At 38.0% G+C, this 21,570-nt stretch overlaps 5 protein-coding genes across 5 annotated transcripts; 3 read left to right on the top strand and 2 right to left on the bottom strand.

The window, feature by feature from the left end:
• The first annotated feature begins 7,050 nt into the window (after nucleotides 1–7,050).
• LOC101303579 (DELLA protein GAI1-like) lies at nucleotides 7,051–8,652 on the top strand. The gene has a single exon (XM_004309748.1). It carries the CDS (start codon nucleotides 7,051–7,053, stop codon nucleotides 8,650–8,652), a length of 1,602 nt encoding a protein of 533 aa, XP_004309796.1.
• A 1,422-nt stretch (nucleotides 8,653–10,074) lies between these two features.
• Nucleotides 10,075–12,392, top strand: LOC101301838 (nucleoside diphosphate kinase 2, chloroplastic-like). The gene is made up of 7 exons (XM_004309743.1): nucleotides 10,075–10,335; nucleotides 10,428–10,484; nucleotides 10,669–10,755; nucleotides 11,057–11,137; nucleotides 11,244–11,356; nucleotides 11,481–11,530; nucleotides 12,113–12,392. The coding sequence occupies exons 1-7, from the start codon at nucleotides 10,093–10,095 to the stop codon at nucleotides 12,178–12,180; spliced, it is 699 nt and encodes a 232-aa protein (XP_004309791.1). The 5' UTR covers nucleotides 10,075–10,092; the 3' UTR covers nucleotides 12,181–12,392.
• Nucleotides 12,393–12,778: 386 nt separating this feature from the next.
• Nucleotides 12,779–14,172, bottom strand: LOC101303872. Its single transcript, XM_004309749.1, has 2 exons — nucleotides 13,911–14,172; nucleotides 12,779–13,266 (listed from the first exon to the last, which is right to left on the bottom strand). Exons 1-2 carry the CDS (start codon nucleotides 14,002–14,004, stop codon nucleotides 12,779–12,781), a joined length of 582 nt encoding a protein of 193 aa, XP_004309797.1. The 5' UTR covers nucleotides 14,005–14,172.
• Nucleotides 14,173–14,891: 719 nt separating this feature from the next.
• On the bottom strand, nucleotides 14,892–19,055 carry LOC101302130 (probable serine/threonine-protein kinase abkB-like). The gene is made up of 12 exons (XM_004309744.1): nucleotides 18,796–19,055; nucleotides 18,548–18,676; nucleotides 17,990–18,184; nucleotides 17,574–17,621; nucleotides 17,373–17,501; nucleotides 16,927–17,051; nucleotides 16,710–16,820; nucleotides 16,120–16,228; nucleotides 15,839–15,957; nucleotides 15,570–15,723; nucleotides 15,275–15,419; nucleotides 14,892–15,130 (listed from the first exon to the last, which is right to left on the bottom strand). Exons 1-12 carry the CDS (start codon nucleotides 18,916–18,918, stop codon nucleotides 15,066–15,068), a joined length of 1,452 nt encoding a protein of 483 aa, XP_004309792.1. The 5' UTR covers nucleotides 18,919–19,055; the 3' UTR covers nucleotides 14,892–15,065.
• Nucleotides 19,056–20,359: 1,304 nt separating this feature from the next.
• On the top strand, nucleotides 20,360–21,300 carry LOC101304158 (cytochrome P450 71A24-like). The gene has a single exon (XM_004309750.1). The coding sequence runs from the start codon at nucleotides 20,398–20,400 to the stop codon at nucleotides 21,298–21,300; it is 903 nt and encodes a 300-aa protein (XP_004309798.1). The 5' UTR covers nucleotides 20,360–20,397.
• The last annotated feature ends 270 nt before the right edge of the window (nucleotides 21,301–21,570 follow it).

Raw genomic sequence — 21,570 nt, forward strand, 5'->3', positions numbered from 1 at the left:
GATCTGAGGGCTGAAATGAACTTTACCCCCATTCGTGAGTCCACACCCAATAACTTACCTCTTCGTTCCTTGCCCTCCTCTCTCTCTCTCTCTCTCTCTCTCTCTCCCTCACAAATTTACCCTGTTCATGATTCCACTATCCAATCTACATCTCCAACCCAGTAACTACTTCTGAATGATAATCTTGCTTTACTCTTTTGCTCATTTCATATCTCTACTCTCTAATTCTTGATTTTCTTAATTGGTCGAACAATTGAATAATCATCCAGCAAAAGATGATTAAACTTGAGAGAATCAAACTTGGGAGTTGAGGATTTTTAGATCAATTACCGTTCAAACTGAAGAAACCCCAAAAATCAGACCACAGTTTGCTTAAATTGAAAATAAAAAAGCAATAATCTTGGGGGATATTTAACCCAGAAATCTGGAATTCTTTGCTCCCCTTGAAAATTAGATCGAGGATTGTTGCTTATGGTTCTTGAAAAAGCATATTCATGAATGAAAATTGGTAAATAATTGGGTGTGGACTCAAGAACGGCTGAAATTTTGTAAACTGGGTTTGAGAATGATGAACAGACTAAAACACGTGAAGGAGAGAAGTAGAGAAAGGGAGAGATGAAGATGGGTAAATAATTGAGTGTGGCTTAGGAGCAACTGTACAGTTTCTTCAGTCCTCAGATTTGATTCATTTAAATCTAAAGGCTATAACCAACATATCATGTTTTGTCCCGTAAAAAGACTCCTGCATGTGAGCAGCCCTCTAATTACATAATGACATAGGCGGCAAAGAAGAAAAATTGAAGATTTGAGAGAATAATGTGGATCTCTTGGTGTGATGGTGTCACACTTCAACTATCAACGATGAACTCTAGAAATATCACATGGAGTGTCACTCCTTATCACAGTGATTGTTTTTGGTACTGAAGCTAACCGAACAATAATTGTTTGCTATCATGATTCATGAGTCCGTCCCCACCCCAAATATGCTTGGATTATCACCAAAAGTGAATGATAGACTAAAGTCAATAGTCAATAGTCAATACCAATCATAGAGCCAGAGGGCAGCAACAATTTGGTTACTAGTCCTAGGTATAAAAGGAAAACAAAGATCCACTCTGTAATTACCGATTATAAAGAAATAGAGGATCACATTAAGCATTTCTATAAAACAATGTCTATAAACACTTGCTGCCATTGACAAAGACAAACCAATTCAAAATTCAAAATGACTTGTTCTCAGAATAGCCAACATCCCATTTTCTGGAAAATATGACCCTATATATGCTGCATGCTCTGAAGTATGGGTTCAATTCATGAAGCATGTAATTCCATCACTTGGCTGTTTCATTCAGAAACAAAAACATCCCAATCTACTTATCATCTTTGTTCACTCATAGACCTTCCATGGCTCCATGGTATTGAATGAAATTGAAAATTCATGATATGGGTATGTTTGTAATGCTTGCTTGGAGTTTCTATTACTTGGCTCCTTTTGGTTTAGACATAGACTAGACAATACCCTCTATATTCTATTACCAATTAACCACTAGTTATGAAAAACGTTGAGGACAGTATTGTATAATTGAGGAGAAAGGCATAGGGCCAATGATGTAACCCGATAGGCCGCTATGGAGGTAGAATCGGTGAAGCTGAAAACCTAGATATTTTTAAAGGCAACCTCATGTCCATCTAAATTTATTTGACTATAAAGAGTTTAATTAAGTTGATGATCGTAGATTAATAAACAAGTCGGAATATCAGGATCCTCAAAGATGGAGAAGATCTTTGATCACGGAAGTTCAACAGCAAGAGCAAGAGTTGACGTAGATTATATATGAAACTCGTTCTACTGTCAAAATTCAAGTATTGGTGCATAGTCATTTCTGATAAGTTTTTCTTTTTCTTATTTGCTACGGAAACTATATATCTTTTTTGAAATTTATCTTATTTATTACGGAAACTATCCTATCTAAAATGACGCATCATTTCATTGATCGATCAGATTTAAAATTTATCGTGTTAAGTTTAGGGTGCGAGTATTTTTGACAAAAAAAAAACCAAGTAACACATGATAGAAGGGTAAGAGAGATCATATTTGACATGTAGGTCATGAAATTCAAGGCCTTAGGTATATATGTAGTTATTTCATGTTGTAGATAATTGAAGAAAACCTTTGGGGCCTATATGGCTGCAAAAGGACGAAGAACGAGAGAACATGAACACATGCTCACATGGTTTTTCCACATGATCGAGCTCTACTACTTAATAGTGTGACAAAGACCAAATTTATAGGGGCCGAAGGTTGCCTATTATAACATTTTCTTTCTTATATTCTTCATGTCTTTCTAGCTAGTTTTCATTTCGTAAAGGTTTAGTGCCATCAGTAGAATACAAGAGGCAACTCAATTATACAGATTCTAACATTTATACATATATGCACACACAGATATATTGTCATATATGAAGCGCTGTAAGCTTCTGTATATGTATATAGTTCGTATACACAGCTAAGGATTAACTAGGTAGGTGATCATTATATATATTAGTTTATAATAGCTTGCTATGATATGATTGAACATTGTTCCAACTGAAGAGAATCTATAGCCGCATTGCCAATTCGCCATGCAAGTTGTAGCTGTAAAATGTGACATGATTGTTAAGCATAATGATCATGAAGGCTAACTAGCTAGCATTAAGAATTGAAACAGTTTTTGTTCCTTTCTCTATATATTAATTAAATGTATAATTACACATTATATTTTACAGAAATACATGATTGTTCTGCTATTTGTAAGGAAATGAACAATTGATGTATGACTTAAAAATAATGCACTTAGAGCATCTCCAGCAGCTTCCTCAAAATTTATCTAAAATGAAGAAGTAAAAACTAAAATCTTCAAAAAAATTTATGCTCAAAATCTAACAGCTTCTCCATTTTGGAGATTTCGGTATTTAATACAACAATAATATATACTATATCATCATTAATTATAGCAAAAAAAATTATATATTTTATTGTAACAATAAAATACTCAATAAAATATTATATTGTTGTCTTTTTCTCGTTGGAGTACGTCAAGAATTTAATTTAGGGAAATAAGGCTTTGCTACAAATTTAGGGAATGAAAGCTTCTTTTTTTTCTCCGTCCCCATTTTAGAGAATGAGATGTGGAATATGTTAGACCTAAAAAATGCTTAATGTTTCCTAAAATTGAGGAAATCGAGAAAATAGGAAAGTTATTAGAGATGCTCTTAGAGTTTATCACATGAGCTTGGTCAACCATAAAATTTAGAAATAACATCAAAATATATCCTCAAAATAGAAAACATAAAACATCAAGAAGTAGTATATATATGCATATACATCTTATCTCTAGCTTTGTCCTCTCCCCTCTACCAATCATATTTATAGATATACATTTAATACAAGGTTTGTAATCATTTATATTTTTGGCAACATATAGCAAGTGTTACAAATTAACTTGGAACGTACAAGAAAATAGTTTTGAGTTGAAACCCTAACACATTAATTAAGTAATATATACCATCTTTTGTAGATAAGCATTCATGTAACTCGGACCCTAAATACTAAACCCTAAACATTAAGAGATTATCATTATTTGTACTTGCCACGAGAAAATGAATTTGACCGAGTTAGATATATATGAAGAAACATGTATGATATATGGCCGGGCCGCCGGACTCACCCCACATGCATAGTAGCATTGTGTCTTGAACTAGCTTCCAATTGTCATGATAGAAAAAGTAACTTCAAATTTAAGAGCAGGCGATCCAAAAAAAATTATTTGAAGTTTATAACTAAACAAAACCAAAGGGCACTTTGGTACTAGCGAGCAAATCACAGAAGCAATGGGAAGATGAAGTCTATAAATGGGCAAGTGCATTTTCCTGGAAGCAAACACACACACCATCTAGCGCTCTCTCTCTCTCTCTCTCTCTCTCTCTCTCTCTCTCTCATCAAGTTTCCAAGTGATAATTGAAAATGGTGTCTAAAGTGGAAGAAGCAGGAATGAAGAGAAGGCAAGAACAGCAGCAGCAGCAGCAGAAGCAGATGCAGTACAACTGCAACATCAACAAAGCCAAAGTCTGCAAATTCAAGAGGAGCACCTCCAATATCGAAGAAGACGGCGCTTCCACTGCCATTCTCTTGCTGGCTTGCATTGTCTGCACTCCCTCCTCATATCCATAGTGTTCATCCATCAAACTTATAATTAGAAACAGCACTCTAGATTACTAGATATATACTTACTGATGTTCATCGATCAAACTAGCGCTAGCTAGCTAGTTTGAATATATCCTTCCGTTAATTAATTAGTACTTTTCATCGTTTATTTTCACCTTTCCTCTTGTATTACACTAGTAAGGTCAGTATCTCTGTATCTGTAAGACTGTATGTAACTCTTCTTTCATTCAATCAATTAATTTATATATGTGAAAATTTCAGTACATATACTCTCGACAGTCGACAACGAAGAAACTTTTGCATGACAAGATATCCTTAATCTATAATTACTGGAACTTGGAAGAATTTTCACCGTCTAATTTACTTGTGATCTGATAAATTAACCTTATTGTTGAGTTTGATTAATTTACTTAGGGCTCAATTTACTAATTACTAAATCCTAGCTACAAGCATACCGATTTCCCCGCAATATGGATTCTGCGTCAAAATATATAACTCGATCATATATCGAGTTAACAACATCGTTCGAACCTCTAATGGTTTGTGGACTCATGCAAATATAGTCACTCATCAAATGTATTATGTATATAAGAACATTGTTTGAACCACTAGCTAATGGCTTGTGGACTCCTGCAAATAAAGTTACTCGATCATCGAAGATTTCTCCAAAGAAAGACATCTTAAAGGGATTGAAGCCATATTTTCGATTCAATCAGGCAATAAGAAAATTGCTAGCTACTAACTAATAGCAATCGTAAGTCTTAATTAGTATCACACTCTTCCTGCATAGTTCTTGATCCCTATAGAGTATGAGACTACTACAAGTACATGCGTGATTTGACATTGGGTTTCCAAAGAGCTAGCTACATGTGGATCTGTTTGGCCACGGTCATAATATGCATGTACCTAGTTAGCTAGCTAGCTTACATGTACTTCCATATATACAGGAAAAACAAATCAACGTAGTGATCGAGTTCATGAACATGGAGGCGACCACAGTGTGGTCACTGTTGTGTAACATGGACAACACATGGGGCATTCAGCTCCCTTCATCCTATATCCTAGTTCATATGCAATGTCTTCTTATATCAAATAACGTAGTTCGATTTGTCGAAGATGTAAACAGTTGAATGCACGAGGTAGTTCAAGATGCATTGTCCCAGTAGTTCAATGTACTAGCAAGTAATGCGTTAGTAGTAGTGGTGATGACGACAACAATATAAGCAATTATGGATAAAAGATGTGATAGATTTGTTAGTATTGTTGCTTTATTGTATTCGGTTTTAGGGTTTTCGAATCGTAGGTTAGTGAGCTGTTGGATGGAGTGCATAGTAATATCATTCTAGCTAGCACAAAGGAACCAAGTCGATCGATCACAATTGAGTTTTGATAAGTGTTCGATCTATTTCCTGTTTTACAAAGTGTTCAAATTAAAAACAAAATATCCTCGATCTTGTTCGATCATTGATCATATAATGTGAGTTGTACGATGTCTATTTGAAGGGTACATCAATCCAAATTTCTTGGTGCTTGATCTGCTCCAACGCCAATTTATTTTTCACAATTGATTCTGGCATATGTATAACTTAATTTCTAGCGTATGTACAATATATGTCACAATTAAAGTATATATCTAATTTTCTTGCTTCATTTCATTGCTGCTACTATGCTACACGATGGTTATATGCGTAGTGACATGCGCTTGACTAAGCAAGTTGAACATAATATTTCTTGTTTGGAAACTTATTGATAGCTTAAATAGAATATGCTATAATGATGATTTCAAAGTTGAATTATAAAACTTGGTTAGAATAATAATTAGGAACCATGCCTTATTGGTCAATTATTAAATGAAATTCTATGCAATTAGATGAATTAGATTAAGAAGCGTAGTCGTAAAGAGCTCAATGACGAATCTATGCATTATCACGAGCACCCATTTTCACATCTACATGTTTGTAGTTTCTCTTTGTTCTTAGGCATGCCGGCAATTGAAAGGTTCAAATATTACTGTCAATCATTCTTTTTAAATAGGGTTGGTCTGCAAATTGCAATACATATTGGTACATATAGATAAGCCTAAATCTACAAACACATACTTTCATGGGGAACATTCTAGTTTTGATAGGGCCCGTTTCCGAAGATTGCTATGAAAAACTTGGAATGTATTACAGCATCGGCTGATTCAGCTAGGGTCATGTTTATGTTCATTTCATCAAGACAAACGGTTTAAAATTATCACGTTTAGATAATGAGCGATGCTAGGTGAACCATACTACTCACACCACTCATATCAATGGTGCTAGGTGAGTGTAAACCAAGAAGGAAAGTTGGTTTTTACAATGAGGGAAAAGGAAAGCCTATAATCCCTCACATCAATTGATCTACCGCACTACCTGATGTACGAAAAAACTACGTAGATCAATCAAAAGAGGCAGGCGTGATCCTAATGAGATTCTGACGATGCAGAAAATGATAGATACCTAAAAGGCTATCTAGGTATATGACTATATTATATACATGGCAATTTTCAATTACAGCATAGATGTAATAAAAATAAGTTACCACCTAGGAGGCCTTCAAGAGAGGAACCAAAATATCCTAAATTCTAGGAGGGTGGCTTTGTTCTTGAAAGTTAGTATGTTTCTCTCCAGAGTGACATCTAAGAGTCCAAATTATTGTTTGTCATGTTGTTTGTTCTTTGTAAACACCGTCAACAAGAAAACTGGGCATGCATGGTTTTCGGCTATAAAAGCTGTTCTTGCTTGGGATTACGGTCTTTCAGAGCGTTATTGAATATCTTTTGTAGAAAGCAAAGTGGTAGAGTAGGATAAGTTGAGCAAGATATGGCTCCTGGCCATGGCCGACGTTTCATGACGGAGCACGAGTGCACTGATCATGAAATTAGGAGTAATCGAATGAGTGACCTCGAACTCCATGGTCTGAATCATTCATCTATGGCTTGCTATTCTTCATATCCTTACATGGCATCACTTGACCAGGAGGGCAGTGCAAATGATTCTTCTTCCTTGATCAATCCCTATTCGGTTCATGAAAGCCGGGACCGTAAGAGGCTGAAAAGGACTATAAGTATCGATGACTCACTGTCGAGTATTACCAGTATCAACGGCGGCATGATGAGCCGCAGCAGCAGTACTAATAGCTTGACCACCTTGCCAAGGCTTCATTTCCGGGATCATATATGGACTTACACACAACGGTACCTTGCAGCCGAAGCTGTTGAGGAGGCTGCAGCGGCTATGATCAATGCCGAGGAAAATGGAGCTGAACAAGAAGATGGAACTGCTGATGGAATGAGGCTTGTTCAGCTCCTCATTGCTTGCGCTGAGGCTGTCGCTTGCCGCGACAAGTCACACGCATCTGCTTTGCTATCTGAGCTTCGTGCTAATGCTTTGGTGTTTGGCTCTTCGTTCCAGCGTGTGGCGTCTTGCTTTGTCCAAGGTTTAGCCAGCAGGCTAGCCTTGGTTCAACCGCTAGGGGCAGTTGGTTTTGTTCCATCGAAACTGAATGCGAAAGATTATGCTCTGATGGACAAGAAAGAAGAGGCATTGCGCCTTGTTTATGAAATTTGCCCACATATTCAATTTGGTCATTTTGTGGCCAACTCATCAATATTGGAAGCCTTTGAGGGAGAGAGTTTCGTTCATGTGGTAGACCTTGGGATGACCCTAGGTTTGCCACATGGCGATCAGTGGCGAGGCCTGATCCATAGCCTCACCACACGTGCAGGCCAGCCACCAGTGTCGCGTCTTCGGATAACTGGTGTTGGCCTGTGTGCTGACAGATTGCAAATTATAGGAGAAGAGCTTGAGGCTTATGCTGACAGCTTGGGATTAAGTGTGGAGTTTACTTGTGTGGAAAGCAACTTGGAAAACTTAAAGCCTGAAGACATCAAACTTTATGAGGGTGAAGTACTAGTTGTCAATAGCATTCTTCAGTTGCATTGTGTAGTGAAAGAAAGTAGGGGAGCTCTCAATTCAGTTCTTCAGATGATCCATGAGCTCTCGCCGAAAGTCTTAGTTCTTGTTGAGCAGGACTCAAGCCACAATGGACCTTTTTTTCTAGGGAGATTTATGGAAGCATTGCATTACTACTCTGCAATATTTGACTCACTAGATGCAATGCTGCCCAAATATGACACTAGGCGTGCCAAGATGGAGCAATTCTACTTTGCTGAGGAGATCAAGAACATCATCAGCTGTGAGGGACCGGCACGCGTGGAGAGGCATGAGAGGGTTGATCAGTGGCGCAGGAGGATGAGCCGTGCCGGGTTCCAGGGTGCACCAATCAAGATGATGGCTCAGGCAAAGCAGTGGCTTGGGAAGAACAAGGTTTGTGAGGGCTACACTGTTGTGGAAGAAAAGGGTTGCTTGGTTCTTGGTTGGAAATCAAGGCCTATTGTTGCTGCTTCTTGCTGGAAATGCTAATTGAATTTAAACCTTTCGCTTCCGAAATCTCCCACAATACCAGTTCAAATATAAAGCAAAAAAAACCAAAAAGAAGGGAAGATTTCCCCTACTCACATAGTCACATTTCAGCATTTGTTCCAATAATACAATCCAGGATTCTTGGAGTGCAGACTGGGTGACTTTGTTTTCTGTGTCAAACGGGCTGCAAAGAATAAGTGAGTTTGAGTTTCAATTTGAGCTGTTTTGGTGATTACACAGTTGGAATAAAGAGGAAGCCTTGGTGGTGTGGATATAATAGGCTGATTTGTGTTCTGTATTTGCACATAGCTGAACTTAATTATTTTTGGTACAATGGAGGACTGACTGGGTGAATATGGGAACAAGTGCTCTCTACAAGGCTCTCCTAGACTGACTTCAGTTGTACATATTAGCACTAATTTGATTTTTGATTGTAATAACCAAGATTGTAATGATAGGGATTGATAGTACCTGATCATGACATGAATAACATAACACCTTTTTTTTCTTTCTTTTTGTAAATGTACAAAGTTCTAAGTTGTGTATAAAAAGTTTATAAAAACATGTAGCTTTAGTGGTTAAAAGCATTTATTTTTATTCCGAAAAATGAAAGTCGATCCCTCTCACGGTCTCACCAACTATTTCTTAAAATCAAACTAAACTGGAAGTTTTGAACTCTGGTTATGGATTTTCATGCACAGATTGGCAATCACAGCTCACTCCTATGAGGTGACTAGAAGTTATGAGGGTTCTAGCTTCTGTTCTCTTTCACCAGCAAGCTTCAATTGTTTATGTATGTACCTTTTAGCAATCACCTTGCTCTAACTTCCAGTGCAAGTAGAGATGAAAATGCATTAGAATCAATTTCATCACCACATATTTTCCACTATCAAACTACACTTGCCATGCTATATAAAACAGAGTTAGATTCTGTAACATCATCCACCCAGAAATCACACCTAAAGTTCACTAAGAGGTAGTCAACTATGAGGAAGAACAAACATTTTTTCTTTTGCAAAGAAGCTACGCCGAAATTGGAGTTGCAACGGCGGTACTTGACTAGATAGCAAAAGCTCCAAATTGTGTTTTTCCTTTAAGAAAATGAAAATATCATGAACTTTTAACGTGTTTATGCGAAGTTTAAAAAGAGTATGTAGCTCTAGTGGTTAAGAGCATTTATCTTTATTATGTAGAATGAAATCTGGTTTCTTCTTCACTTACTGCTTAAAACCAAAACTCAACTCTATTTGTCACTTATATTTTGGCCTGATCTGATGAGTTATGTTCAGAAGTAGATACCTGCTACAGAATTTTTTTTTAACCCATTTTCCAGTAAATAAAATAAATTAGAATAAAAAACAAAATGGTAAAAATCCACATGGAAAATGCATCTATATTTAAGGAACAGTTTGGATAGAGAAAGAGGGAGAGAGGGAGAGAATGGAGAGCGTGGCAGTGTTTGGCGGAGCAAGTCCAAGTTTTTCCTCATCTCTTCAACGCTCTTGTTCAACAACCCAGAGAAGTCCCAGCTGCTTATCCTATGCCCAACCCAATTCTAACCTGCGCACCCAGCTAGCAGCATTCCCTTCAAAGTCCCATCTTTTCTCCTATTCCCAAACTCGTCCTCATGCTAAAACCCCCGCCAAACCTCGCATCTTCCTCCCACACTTGGTTGCTTCCCTGGTTTGTTTCAGTGAAAGCCCTTTGATTTTGGTGTGATTTAAGAGTGACCCAGTTGAGATTTATTGACATTTTTGATGGGTTTGTGATTTCAGGAACAAGTTGAGGAGACATACATAATGGTGAAGCCTGATGGTGTTCAACGTGGCCTTGTAAGCCCTTCTCTGTTTTTTGGTTTATTGTTGTGTTTGTGAAATGTATCTAAAGCTTTGAACTTGATTGACACTAAATAGTGGACTGGGATTTAGAAAGAATTGAATTTTGTTAATGGAGTGAAGTTATGTATTAATATGCTTACTTGGTTTTTTTGTTGTTGTATGGATTAAATTGGTTTAGGTTGGAGAGATAATCTCAAGGTTCGAAAAGAAGGGTTTTAAACTGACTGGCTTGAAGCTCTTCCAGTGCCCCAGAGATTTGGCAGAGGTATTTCATTTTGAGAATTTTAGTAAATCTGTGTGTTTTACACTATTTCATTCACAGAACATAGTAAACAGCAGTTTTGCTTCTCCAAACCGAAGGAGAAAAGATTTTTTTGGTACAGATTTCGGTTTTAAAAGATTAAAGCTTTGGGTTTATGTTGGAGAGCCCCTAATGTTTCATGTACTATATGTTACATGTTTAAACTTTAAACTCTTGACACTTGTAACTTAATGATTCCATTTAGTTCAAGGAAGCTGATATGATGCGACTTTGTGACTCTTTCTGTACCTTTTGTTGTTTCCAGGAGCATTATAAGGATCTCAAGTCAAAGTCGTTCTTCCCTAAGTTGATAGAGTACATTGTATCTGGCCCAGTTGTGTGCATGGTATGATTCAATCTTCTATTCTTTTTGTTTTATAGAAATCAATGTCTAGTGTGGATTTAACATGTCACTTGTACAAGAATACTGATCATGATGTTATGCTCTGAAGGCATGGGAGGGTGTTGGTGTTGTTGCATCAGCGCGTAAGTTGATAGGGTCTACAGACCCTCTTCAAGCTGAACCAGGAACTATTAGAGGAGATCTTGCTGTTCAAACAGGAAGGTTGGGCCCTTTACCCTTTGAGATTTGAGTAATTTAACCAATGATACGTGCATTATGATGTTTTGTTTTACTTGATGGCATTTGAGTTCTAATGAGACACTGTTATATGAAATACACTTCGCAGGAATGTGGTTCATGGGAGTGATAGCCCTGAAAATGGCAAGCGTGAAATAGGTAAGCATTCAGAATAGCTTTTCACTTTCCTTTGGCTTATACTGCCTTGCTACTCATCTTCTCATGAGAGGAGGAAAATAGAATTTTGTCTTAGCATCCATGTTTTGAACTTTGTACCCTTAAATGGCTGAAATGCATCTATATTTTATACTTCTCTTTATATGAAGGTGGACACTAAAATTCAGTAGATAGCGATGATTGGCTAAGTTTCACCTATGTTACTTGGAAAATCATGACAACTATTATTTATGTGGTATTGGCCATGAATGAGTTACTTGATGGATGGTTCAGTTGTATATGAGATCATGATGCAGTAACAAAATAGATATGATGTGGTTCTCAAGTTTTAGTTGTGGAATTTTACTCGCGAAACAGTGGAGCAATCAGTTTCTTAAATGAAAATAATAGCCCCGAAGTGTTTTACACAAGAAAATTACTTCCCCTTTTCAATGGATCAGGAAGATTACCTTCTATAAAATTGTGGTGATCATATGTTTAAATATATATATAGATGCTTATTAATCAACACTTCTCCTTTTTAACTATCCCACATATTTCTCATGAGTTGTTTGCGCTCTGCAGCTCTCTGGTTCAAAGAAGGTGAAGTATGCCAGTGGACGTCAGTCCAAGCACCATGGTTGAGAGAGTGATTTTTGTTGGATGCTTAATTCTACCAAGGGATGCAATTTTGAAGAAGTTTTCTGAGCACCTGTATCTTCATGTCGGTTATGTATGTAAAATCTTAAGACGGTTCAATAACCCCTCATGAATTATCATGAATATGTGATTAAACAACCCTCTTCACAAATGTCTGTTTCTTGTATTAATTCTTGATTAATGAGAATGACTCCTATTTGAACAAGTTTTTTCTGTGGATCAACCAATCACCCCCATTGATATAAATGACAATGGTTAAGTAGTCTCATTGAAAAATTACTTTGAACCATACACTCGATGCTGTAAACTATAGGGCAAAATTCTATGTATAGGCCTATAGGGCAAGGAATTTGCTGGACAAACTAAACGAGAGCACTAAACTAAAATTGCTTATGATTTAGTGAATTACAACATGATTGCTGAATACAAATGAAATGATGGCTGACATGTTTTCCCATACATTCCGCATCCCCTCATAATCTGGGACCTGCGCTTATGATATTACAACATAAATTGCTCAACTATGATACACAAAGATAAGTGGACTCAAATGCACAACCATATTTAGACATCTCCACGAGATAAACTCAATTAGAGCATATCTATCTCAGTAGCAGGAAAAGAGCTGATGCATTCCTGTTCCGATTGTTGTTCTGTGTTGTTAACAGATCGAGAACCACTAGAACTTGGAGAAACACCAACACTATCTACTATCATTGCCTCACTGGAGGACGAGCTGATTGCATCGTGAGCTCTCTTGAATTTAGAGAAGAGGTAGAGAACTGAAACTTCTGTACTCCTTGGCTGTTTCAAGGTCCCCGCAGAATCACAACCACTCGAACTTACTGAACTTCTTTCTGAAGAACAATCTGTATCTAATGTCATAACCTCCTCCTGTGGGAAGCTGGCAACCGAATCTGGAGAGCTTGAAGTCCCCGAGGAAGCACAGTTCACCTCTATGTTCATTGGCTCCGACTCAAGAGAACTTGAATTAGAACCGGCATCCATCTCCACTACCTCATTAGAGCACGGACTAAGATTACGTTTTGAACCCAATTTAAGCTTCATCAGTGTAACCTCTGCATCACACACAAAAAAGAAGAGAAGTTAACAACAAAGATTCTGTGAATGAACTAGTAATTCCAAGTAACATTTTCTTCATTCTACGCAACAAATGTCCCTCTACGATTACCAAGGTACATATACAGCATCATGAACAGTTTCAATACAACCGTTTTGAGTGTAATGAGGCGTTCTAGTCACATACACAGAACAACTGGAAACAGTGTCAATTGCACTGTTTTAAGTCCAACCAAGCATTCAACCATTCATAGTACAGTACATACATCTGAACCCAGTACACACTTCACCATGAGGTAACTGAACCGCTGCGCGTCAACAGCTTTTTCAGCCGTCACCACGCAAGCCTAAGCGATTTACACTACAATTGTTCTCCTATGTAAAAGAACTACGGAACTAGCAGGGGTGAAATACACGGTGGTGTAGAACAATTCTAGATGTTAAAATCATGTGTCGCAATGTTTGTAGGAGATGCCCAATTGGCCATTGAGACAAATTATCAAACAGAATGGTGCCCGGTAACAAAGCTAGCTAATTAAAACGGTCAACGCGTTCAAGATGAACAACATTCAGTAAAAATGAAAGATACCCAGAACGAGAAATGAAAGCGAAAATGAGGAGAGAGCAGCGTTTGGTTGTTTACCGTAGATGGAGAGAGAATCGTCCTTGAAAATCTTGCAGGGCGGTCTTTCCAAGCTCTCGGCCGGAATAGACGACGCTCTTACTCTCCCAAACATAGCTCTGCTGCTCAATCTGATCCCTTGTCTCTCTGTCGCTCGCTCTGTGTTTCTACATCTGAGACAGATCTATAGATCTGAACCACACATATCCTCAATTTGAGGAAAAGATGAAAACAATGGCGCGCGCCAAAACTCCAACTGACGGGCGGGAAACGTGTTTGGGACTATTTTCTTTTTGTGCTGGGCTCATCCCCTTCATAGGTTTTTGGGGGTAGCTTTACCGACGATAGTTCGTTGCAACATTTTTTTTTCGATCAGGCATTGATTTTTGGTTACAAAATGGTAGTCGAGTGAGCTACCACTCCGGGGTCGGAAAACATTTGTAGGTATGACCCCTCTTCAAGGTATGTTTTTCACAAGCTGGGATTCGAACCAATGACCTTCTATTACGAGGAGAATCCTTACAACGTCTGCCCCATTTGTAGTCTAGCATGTTTCCACTAGACCAACCCCATTGCCCATTGGGTGATGAGGCATTGTTGTTCAATACTCAATCCAGTACTGTATACGATCTTATATTTTTTTTATGGTAGTTCTGCCGACCAATTTAACATTTCTCGTTAGCCAGTGTACCATGTCACTGTGTTTGGTGCAGCTGTGCTTCTAAAAAAAACTGGCTTCGGCTTATTTCTGAGAATAAACGGCTGAGACACACAGCAGCTTAGTGTTTGGTAAATAGAATGAACACTGTCAACGACTAACTCTCTGTAGGCAAAGGTAAATTTTATTTGTTTGGGTCGAGTCTGTGAAGGTTTTGAGTTCGGACGACAAGTTTGTTGCATAATTATAGAAATGTAACAGGAGTGACCCAAGATTTTTAGCACTTTGCTCTGATTCTCACAATAAAACATCTCATATGATGCTTGACTAGCCTCTCTTTTAGATCTTAAAACAACTGTGCAAATCAATTGAAGATTTTGTGCCGAATAATGATGTTCAATACAGAATTTACGCACTGGTTGATTTGATTTAATCAATCATTGTCAATAGTTTCAACCAGATATTAGAAATATCTCAACACTATATTAGCCAGCAAGCTACCTTTTATCACAACACAATCAGTTTCTCCAGAGTAACCTCCTTAATAAACCACCTCTACGATTTCTAGCCTTGAGATCTTTACCTGGTAGTTTGATGTTCAACAAACAAGAGATTAGCTCTAGGGTGTGGTGTTATTCAAACATCATACAGAAATTGAAGAAAGTTCCATGAACACAGACATACATGTCTCACCATTTTATGTGGTCTAGGAGTTCGAAAAGCTCACCTTTTAATCTCCCAGCACGAATCAAAGCTTCTTCTGCAATTGGTCTCCATTGTTCTGCACATGAGTAGTTGATTCCCAGTCCAACACTAAGCCCTCTAAGCAGGTGCACTGTTCGAAGTACAGAAAACAACTCCTCTGGAAAAGCCTATCAGAGCAATGGAAAAGAATGAAACATGATTTGGTCAATCATGACTCAGAAGTAGAGTGGAATACAGAATAATCTCTTTACTAGTTGATGATTGATCACATATACGTGAAGTTCCATTAGTTGAGAAGATTTGGAAATTAAGCACACCTGAACTGCAATCTTTTTAATAGAAGATTCCTCGGAAAAAGGCTGCAACATCGTCACTCCAGGGGGTAATTTCGTGTCAAACATTGTCTCTGCCAACTTCAACATTTCCTTTTGTTCATCTTCACATGTGCTTAAGGTTTCTATGCCAAGCTCCCTGTTCATTTTCACATTGTACTGGGTCAAAAGCAACTTAGACTGTCTCTTCCCAGTTCAACCAGCTTATAGCGAATTCATAGTACATGTCACACCAAAAACCAAAATATATTTACCCATAGCTCTCTAAGGCTCTTACAGGGTCACCATCAGCTATCGCAAGAATAAGATTAGCATAACCAAGTCTCAACTGATCTGGGAGATCTTTCACTTGGCCATAATCGAGCAAGGCAACCTAACTTGGAGGAGTTAAAATCATAAGTCGATTGAAATGAAAGGACAATACTGAAACAGTTATTAATTAAGCTGAGAAAAGTAAACATCCTTCAGGCCAAATGAGTATTAGTTGTGGAATAAAGCCATAAAAGTACAAGGCAAACAAATTGGTTGTCATTACCTCTGAACCTTTACAGATTAGGATATTTCCTGGGTGGGGATCTGCATGGAAGAAACCATTCTTCAAAATCATTTGTCCATATGCTAGTGTCAAACTTTGGAGGATTTTCCTGCATTTTGTACGAAGTTTGATATGATAAATCGAATGCTCCATTTCTTATGAGAGAAGAAAAAGTTATGAACTAGACTAGAGAACATTTTCTGGGAATCTTCATAATAACCAAGCAATATCTAGCTTGAGAAGTTGAAGACAGGGAAAGCCTTAAGGTAATGAACTCAGGAAACATGCTTTCTCAACTAAAGTTGGTTAAGTTCCAAATCTAGCAAATTTTAGCAAATGAATGGAAGAGAGAAGACAGCAACCAAACAGATAGGTAATAAAGGAGCACAATAATGAAAATCCGTGTAAATTATATCTTCGCTGATACTAAGAACCGATACACTTTCCTGACAAAAATTGATTATGTAACTACATGGCTCCAAATTTTATGAAGAGGTGATAAATACCACACAAAGTATCTGCAAACCAATTGCATAAAAAACATGTAGATAAAAAGGAATGCATACTCTCTGTACAGACTAGAAGCTTACTGCTTTGCTGCGGCTGCAACCTTACCAACAGGATTTATACCCCTTTTCGCAATTTCATCTCCAAGATTGAGGATTGGTATCCCATCAATATATTCCATAACTAAAACTCTCCTAACAAACAAAACAACAGTTTGATCAATGAGAGCTCCGTTGATGAACTTAAAGCACTTGGCAAGTACTAAATACATTACAATAGAGAGGTAAAGATGTTACACACCTAGTGACTAGGTTTCGTATTAGTCGAGGAACCACGACAGGAGTCCTTTTGTTATTTTCATACAAAAATTTTTGAATCTTTTCCATGGCATTAGCCTCTCTTGTGAAGTCAAATTCATATCCGATCTTGAATTGCAAAAATAAATGCTAGTTATTATCCATATACTGATATACCAACAATTATATTTCAGACAGTAAGCAAATATCCATTATTTTGGTACATATAAGGATCAGGTATATCAAGATTAAAGCAGACATAAACTGAAATAATAGTGTCCACCCAACAAGAACAATCTTGGAAGTTAAAAAAAATTCTTGGAAACGCTGAATCTTAAACCCTCGATAAGACCAGAATTAGCACAAATCCTTTAATTTTCTCAGGATGCAGTCAAGCTTAATTTTAGAAGATACCACAATGAGAACTGAAATAGAAAAAAAGAACGGCACCTGAGTCTCCATTTCCTTGGTTACAGAGTATAGATCAAACTTGACATCTGTCTTCTGAATGTATAAAGCAAAGGCTTGCAAGTTACGGATATCTGTCATCATTAGATCCTGAACTCCAGGATGTTGCACCTATTATGAACGATGAGAAATTAGAACTTTACAGAACTTATAGAAGCCACAGAATTTTTGAATTTTTCTCACCTTGACAACAATATCATTCTTATCACCTCTCAATCTTGCTCGGTGAACCTAGTTAGAGCATAAAACACAGATCAATTACAAATGTATATGCTTACAAATGTTATTTCCCTCCCACACAAAACAGTTAAAGAGCTCTTAGCATTCAGAAGTGTTCTTAATTCCTCCTAAATGTTAATATCTTTGGGCAAATTGTTAGATCGTTAATGTTTCAGATATATTACACACTTACAGAGAACAGTAAAGATCACTATTCATTGCTTCAGCCATGATTGCTTTCAGACAGTCTCTCAATCAAACCTTGAAACACTAAACTAGGTAAGAATACTAACTATCATATTCAAGTTTCTTTTTGCAATTCGTACAGTATCCCTCGATTATATCAGCAAGCTGAAACTTTTCATGAATAGAAGAAGTACCTGTGCAATTGAAGCAGAGCCAATAGGTTCCACATCGAATCTCTCAAACACTTCACCAATACTTCGACCCAACTCAGTTTCCAGCATAAGTTGAACGGCATCAAATGGAGTAGCAGGAGCATGATCACACAATGTAACAAGCCTTTTCACCCAGGCAACAGGGGCCAAGTCTGGCTTCCCAACAATTTGGGCAACCTAATCGAAATCCAATCCAAGCCAACTCAGTATCCAGCAAAAATATCTCAAAACCAAAAGATCACTAACATGCATTCAAGGTTCTTATGGATTGTCCAATATATAATTCAGTGGAAGACACAAAGGGACAGAGGAACAAAACCATTGTTCTGATTAACTATTCCACATGAGATCTCATTCCACATTGAACTCTCTAACCTCCTCATAAACAACAACAACCCTAATTTTTGTAAACTTTTATTCTATCTACTATTCAATACAGAACTGTAAATAAGGCCCAAAAACCCATGTCAATTTCCCAAATTTCACCCATAAAATCAAAACCAGTTCAGCAAACAGACCATTAATTCATCAAGAACCAACCTTGAGAAAGAAACCGCCCATGTCCGAACACATAGCATATATCTTCTCAGCCGCAACTTCATGTTGCCTCTCCCACATTTCCTCTTGTCTCTTCACATCCTTCACGAAACTCACACGCAGCTGAAACACCTGCCCAAACCCAACAAAACTCATCAACCCAAATCAACAAACACTCCTTTTACTCCATTGCATGCACTAAAATGAATCAACATATAAACATTGAGAGAGAAAGTGAGAAAGAGGGTTACCTTGTAGCCAGTGTAGATGTCGACGGCTCGAGCCCAGAACTGAAAGGAGCGTTGCCACGGCCTGAACTGGGTGGCCAGCTTGTGCTGAACATCGTTGAGATCAATAGGAGGCAGAGGAAGCATAGTTGATATCGCTGCTGGGTTTTTCGGTTTTGGTTTCTTCTTCCCCTGTTGTATTGGAATTTACAAAACACATGTAAAGAGTGTGCAATCAATTCATCGCTTCAAAAGAATGGGAATGTATCTTTCAGTTGAGGAAATGTGGCTGCAGGACTGCAGGAGGCCAGGAGCACACATATAAAGTACGAGCTGAGTCAGCGGATGAAGTGCAGTAGAAGGTTGTTTAGTACTTGGCTTCAGTGACGCTTGTAACTCTTGACAAAAGGGACAAAGTGCTCCAAATTCCATTGTTCATTTTTTTTTCTTTTCTTTTCTTTTACTGTCTCTTTTCCTCTCGAATTTTACCTTCCTTTTTTTTCTTTTTTCTTTTTTCTTCTACTTATTAGGATCGAATAATTTTGGATGTATGATCTTTTAAACTTTAGGGCTATTTGTAGTATGTTGGTCTAATAATAATGTAAATAATCTGCCTTTGTTTGCCTGTAATGCTCACCTGTTTAGATAATTTAGGTATAACTGCATAGGTTGTACGAGAGGATTTGCTCTTTAACCATTGCATTGTATACCTTGTATTGAGAAAATAGTATGTTATATTGAATACAAAGCTCACTTCCTATTATCATTTTACCATATTTGATCGAAAACTTTTGTTATCATCGGTGACAACAGCTTCATCCGTTACAAAATTAGTCTCTCTAAATATTTGTTTGGGTTATTTGATTGTTGGACGAAAAAAAAAACAGGAGTTAGTCGAAAGGGTATGGCCGTATGGGCCTAGTTACTCCGTACCAAAGCACAAGTTGATGATCTCATTGTGCACTCTTTAACTGTGTAGGCTTCTTGTCCAAAGTTGGTGTGCTATGAAAATCCTAAAATGGACCACCATTACCCTGAGTGACGTGCCAATATTAATGTTAGTCCAATAATATGTTACTGTTATTATCAACGCCGGAATCGTCCTACCGGTGGTGACAGTGCCGGTTTCAGAAGTTACAACGTCGGATTCTGTAATGTTGGAGGTGGGTTATGTGTCGGACCTTGGGGAGGATCAACCCTTAATTGGGTAGATTAGATACAAACCCTAGCATTGCCCAATTCGATGAATTTTGCTTGTAATTTTCAATGGACGTACATTTGGGTCTTTAGGCCTTAAATTGGTTTATACAAGTGTCTTTAATTGCTTAGGGATCGATATGGTAGTTGTTTTCATCTGCCGACTAACGTATCCGTATTCGATCTGTGAGTAGTTGTGTGCCATACGCCATAGATCGAAGCTTGTGGAATTTGGAAACTCAAATGTGTGGGTGCATCCTTCCCAAGTTATCCAACAGAGATAGTTGGGATTGGTGCGTATAGTGAGAAAAAGAATCTGTGATCCATATTGGACCACTCTTATTTTCACCATATATCTTGGTTAATTGAGATCAACCACAGAGGCCTGATCACTTACAGAAAAGAAGATATCTAAGTATACGCTGATCGATGAATCTGCTGCTCAAAATGGCGGAGCTGATCAACAATGAAACCCTATCGATAGTACTTGCTGCTATTTTCTTCATTCTCCTATACGTATGGTTTTCCACTTCCACTCCTACTACAAAGAACTCACCACCTTCTCCACCAAAGCTCCCCATCATCGGAAACCTTCACCAACTAGGCTCACCACGGTCACCGCTACATCTCTCACTTAAAGCCTTGTCTCAACACCATGGCCCTCTCATGCTCCTCCATTTTGGCAGCGTCCCCGTTCTCGTCGTCTCCTCCGCCGAGGCTGCTCAAGCAATCATGAAAACACATGACCTCGCATCCTGCAGCAGGCCCAAGTCCACCGTCTTCGAAAAGCTTCTGTACAACTCGAAAGATGTGGCCGCCGCGCCTTACGGTGAGTACTGGAAGCAGGTGAAGAGCATATGCGTGTTGCATCTTTTGAGCACCAAAAGGGTTCGTACTTATCGCGGAGTTAGGGAAGAGGAGACCAAAGCCATGATCAAGAAGATAAGGGACTCAAAAGGAGTTGTGAATTTAAGGGAGATGCTTATGACACTTACAAACAATGTCGTCTCGAGAGTGGCTTTAGGGAAGAGTTACTACAGTGATAGCGTTTTTAAGGAGCTTTCGACGGAGCATACGGAGTTGCTTGGGAGTCTGTATATTGGGGACTATGTTCCATGGCTTGGTTGGTTGAGCCGTGTCACTGGTTTGGACGCCAAACTAGACAGAATGGCTAAACGGTTTGATGATTTCTTGGATATAGTGATTCAAGAGCATATGGCGGATAGCACTCATGATCAGAATAAGAAGGAAAAAAGGATTTTGTGGACGTTTTACTTGAGATTCAGCGGGAAAATTTGCTTGGTTTTCCTATTGACGACAGAACTGGCCTAAAGGGTGTCATCTTGGTAACTATATATCTCTCATTTTTGTTACCTTGTTTTTTTTTTTTTTTTTCTTTTTTTCAAAGAAAAGATACCTGTTTTTGTTTAATAATCTTCAGTTAAATCTAGAGAAGTACAGTGTTTTCAACATTGGCCGGAATTCAAAGTGCTATAGCTTCATGAAGAAGTAGAATATTAATGCATTGAGAGAAGTGCTACGTACTAGAATTGGCTAAATATAATGCTTTTAGCTATGTAAAACGAAGGTTGTGGATCAAGA

Source organism: Fragaria vesca, unplaced genomic scaffold, assembly GCF_000184155.1.
Source record: "Fragaria vesca subsp. vesca unplaced genomic scaffold, FraVesHawaii_1.0 scf0513067, whole genome shotgun sequence".
NCBI classification, from domain to species: domain Eukaryota; kingdom Viridiplantae; phylum Streptophyta; class Magnoliopsida; order Rosales; family Rosaceae; genus Fragaria; species Fragaria vesca.

Coding starts and splice junctions, on each gene's coding strand:
- LOC101303579 (XM_004309748.1), top strand. CDS start 7,051: ATGGCTCCTGGCCATGGCCGACGTTTCATGACGGAGCACGAGTGCACT.
- LOC101301838 (XM_004309743.1), top strand. CDS start 10,093: ATGGAGAGCGTGGCAGTGTTTGGCGGAGCAAGTCCAAGTTTTTCCTCA. Junction 10,756..11,056: donor GCCCCAGAGATTTGGCAGAG/GTATTTCATTTT, acceptor TGTTGTTTCCAG/GAGCATTATAAGGATCTCAA. Junction 11,531..12,112: donor AAATGGCAAGCGTGAAATAG/GTAAGCATTCAG, acceptor TGCGCTCTGCAG/CTCTCTGGTTCAAAGAAGGT.
- LOC101303872 (XM_004309749.1), bottom strand. CDS start 14,004: ATGTTTGGGAGAGTAAGAGCGTCGTCTATTCCGGCCGAGAGCTTGGAA. Junction 13,267..13,910: donor CGATTCTCTCTCCATCTACG/GTAAACAACCAA, acceptor TGTGTGATGCAG/AGGTTACACTGATGAAGCTT.
- LOC101302130 (XM_004309744.1), bottom strand. CDS start 18,918: ATGCTTCCTCTGCCTCCTATTGATCTCAACGATGTTCAGCACAAGCTG. Junction 18,677..18,795: donor ACATCTACACTGGCTACAAG/GTAACCCTCTTT, acceptor GGGTTTGGGCAG/GTGTTTCAGCTGCGTGTGAG. Junction 17,052..17,372: donor CCAAGGAAATGGAGACTCAG/GTGCCGTTCTTT, acceptor TTGCAATTCAAG/ATCGGATATGAATTTGACTT.
- LOC101304158 (XM_004309750.1), top strand. CDS start 20,398: ATGAATCTGCTGCTCAAAATGGCGGAGCTGATCAACAATGAAACCCTA.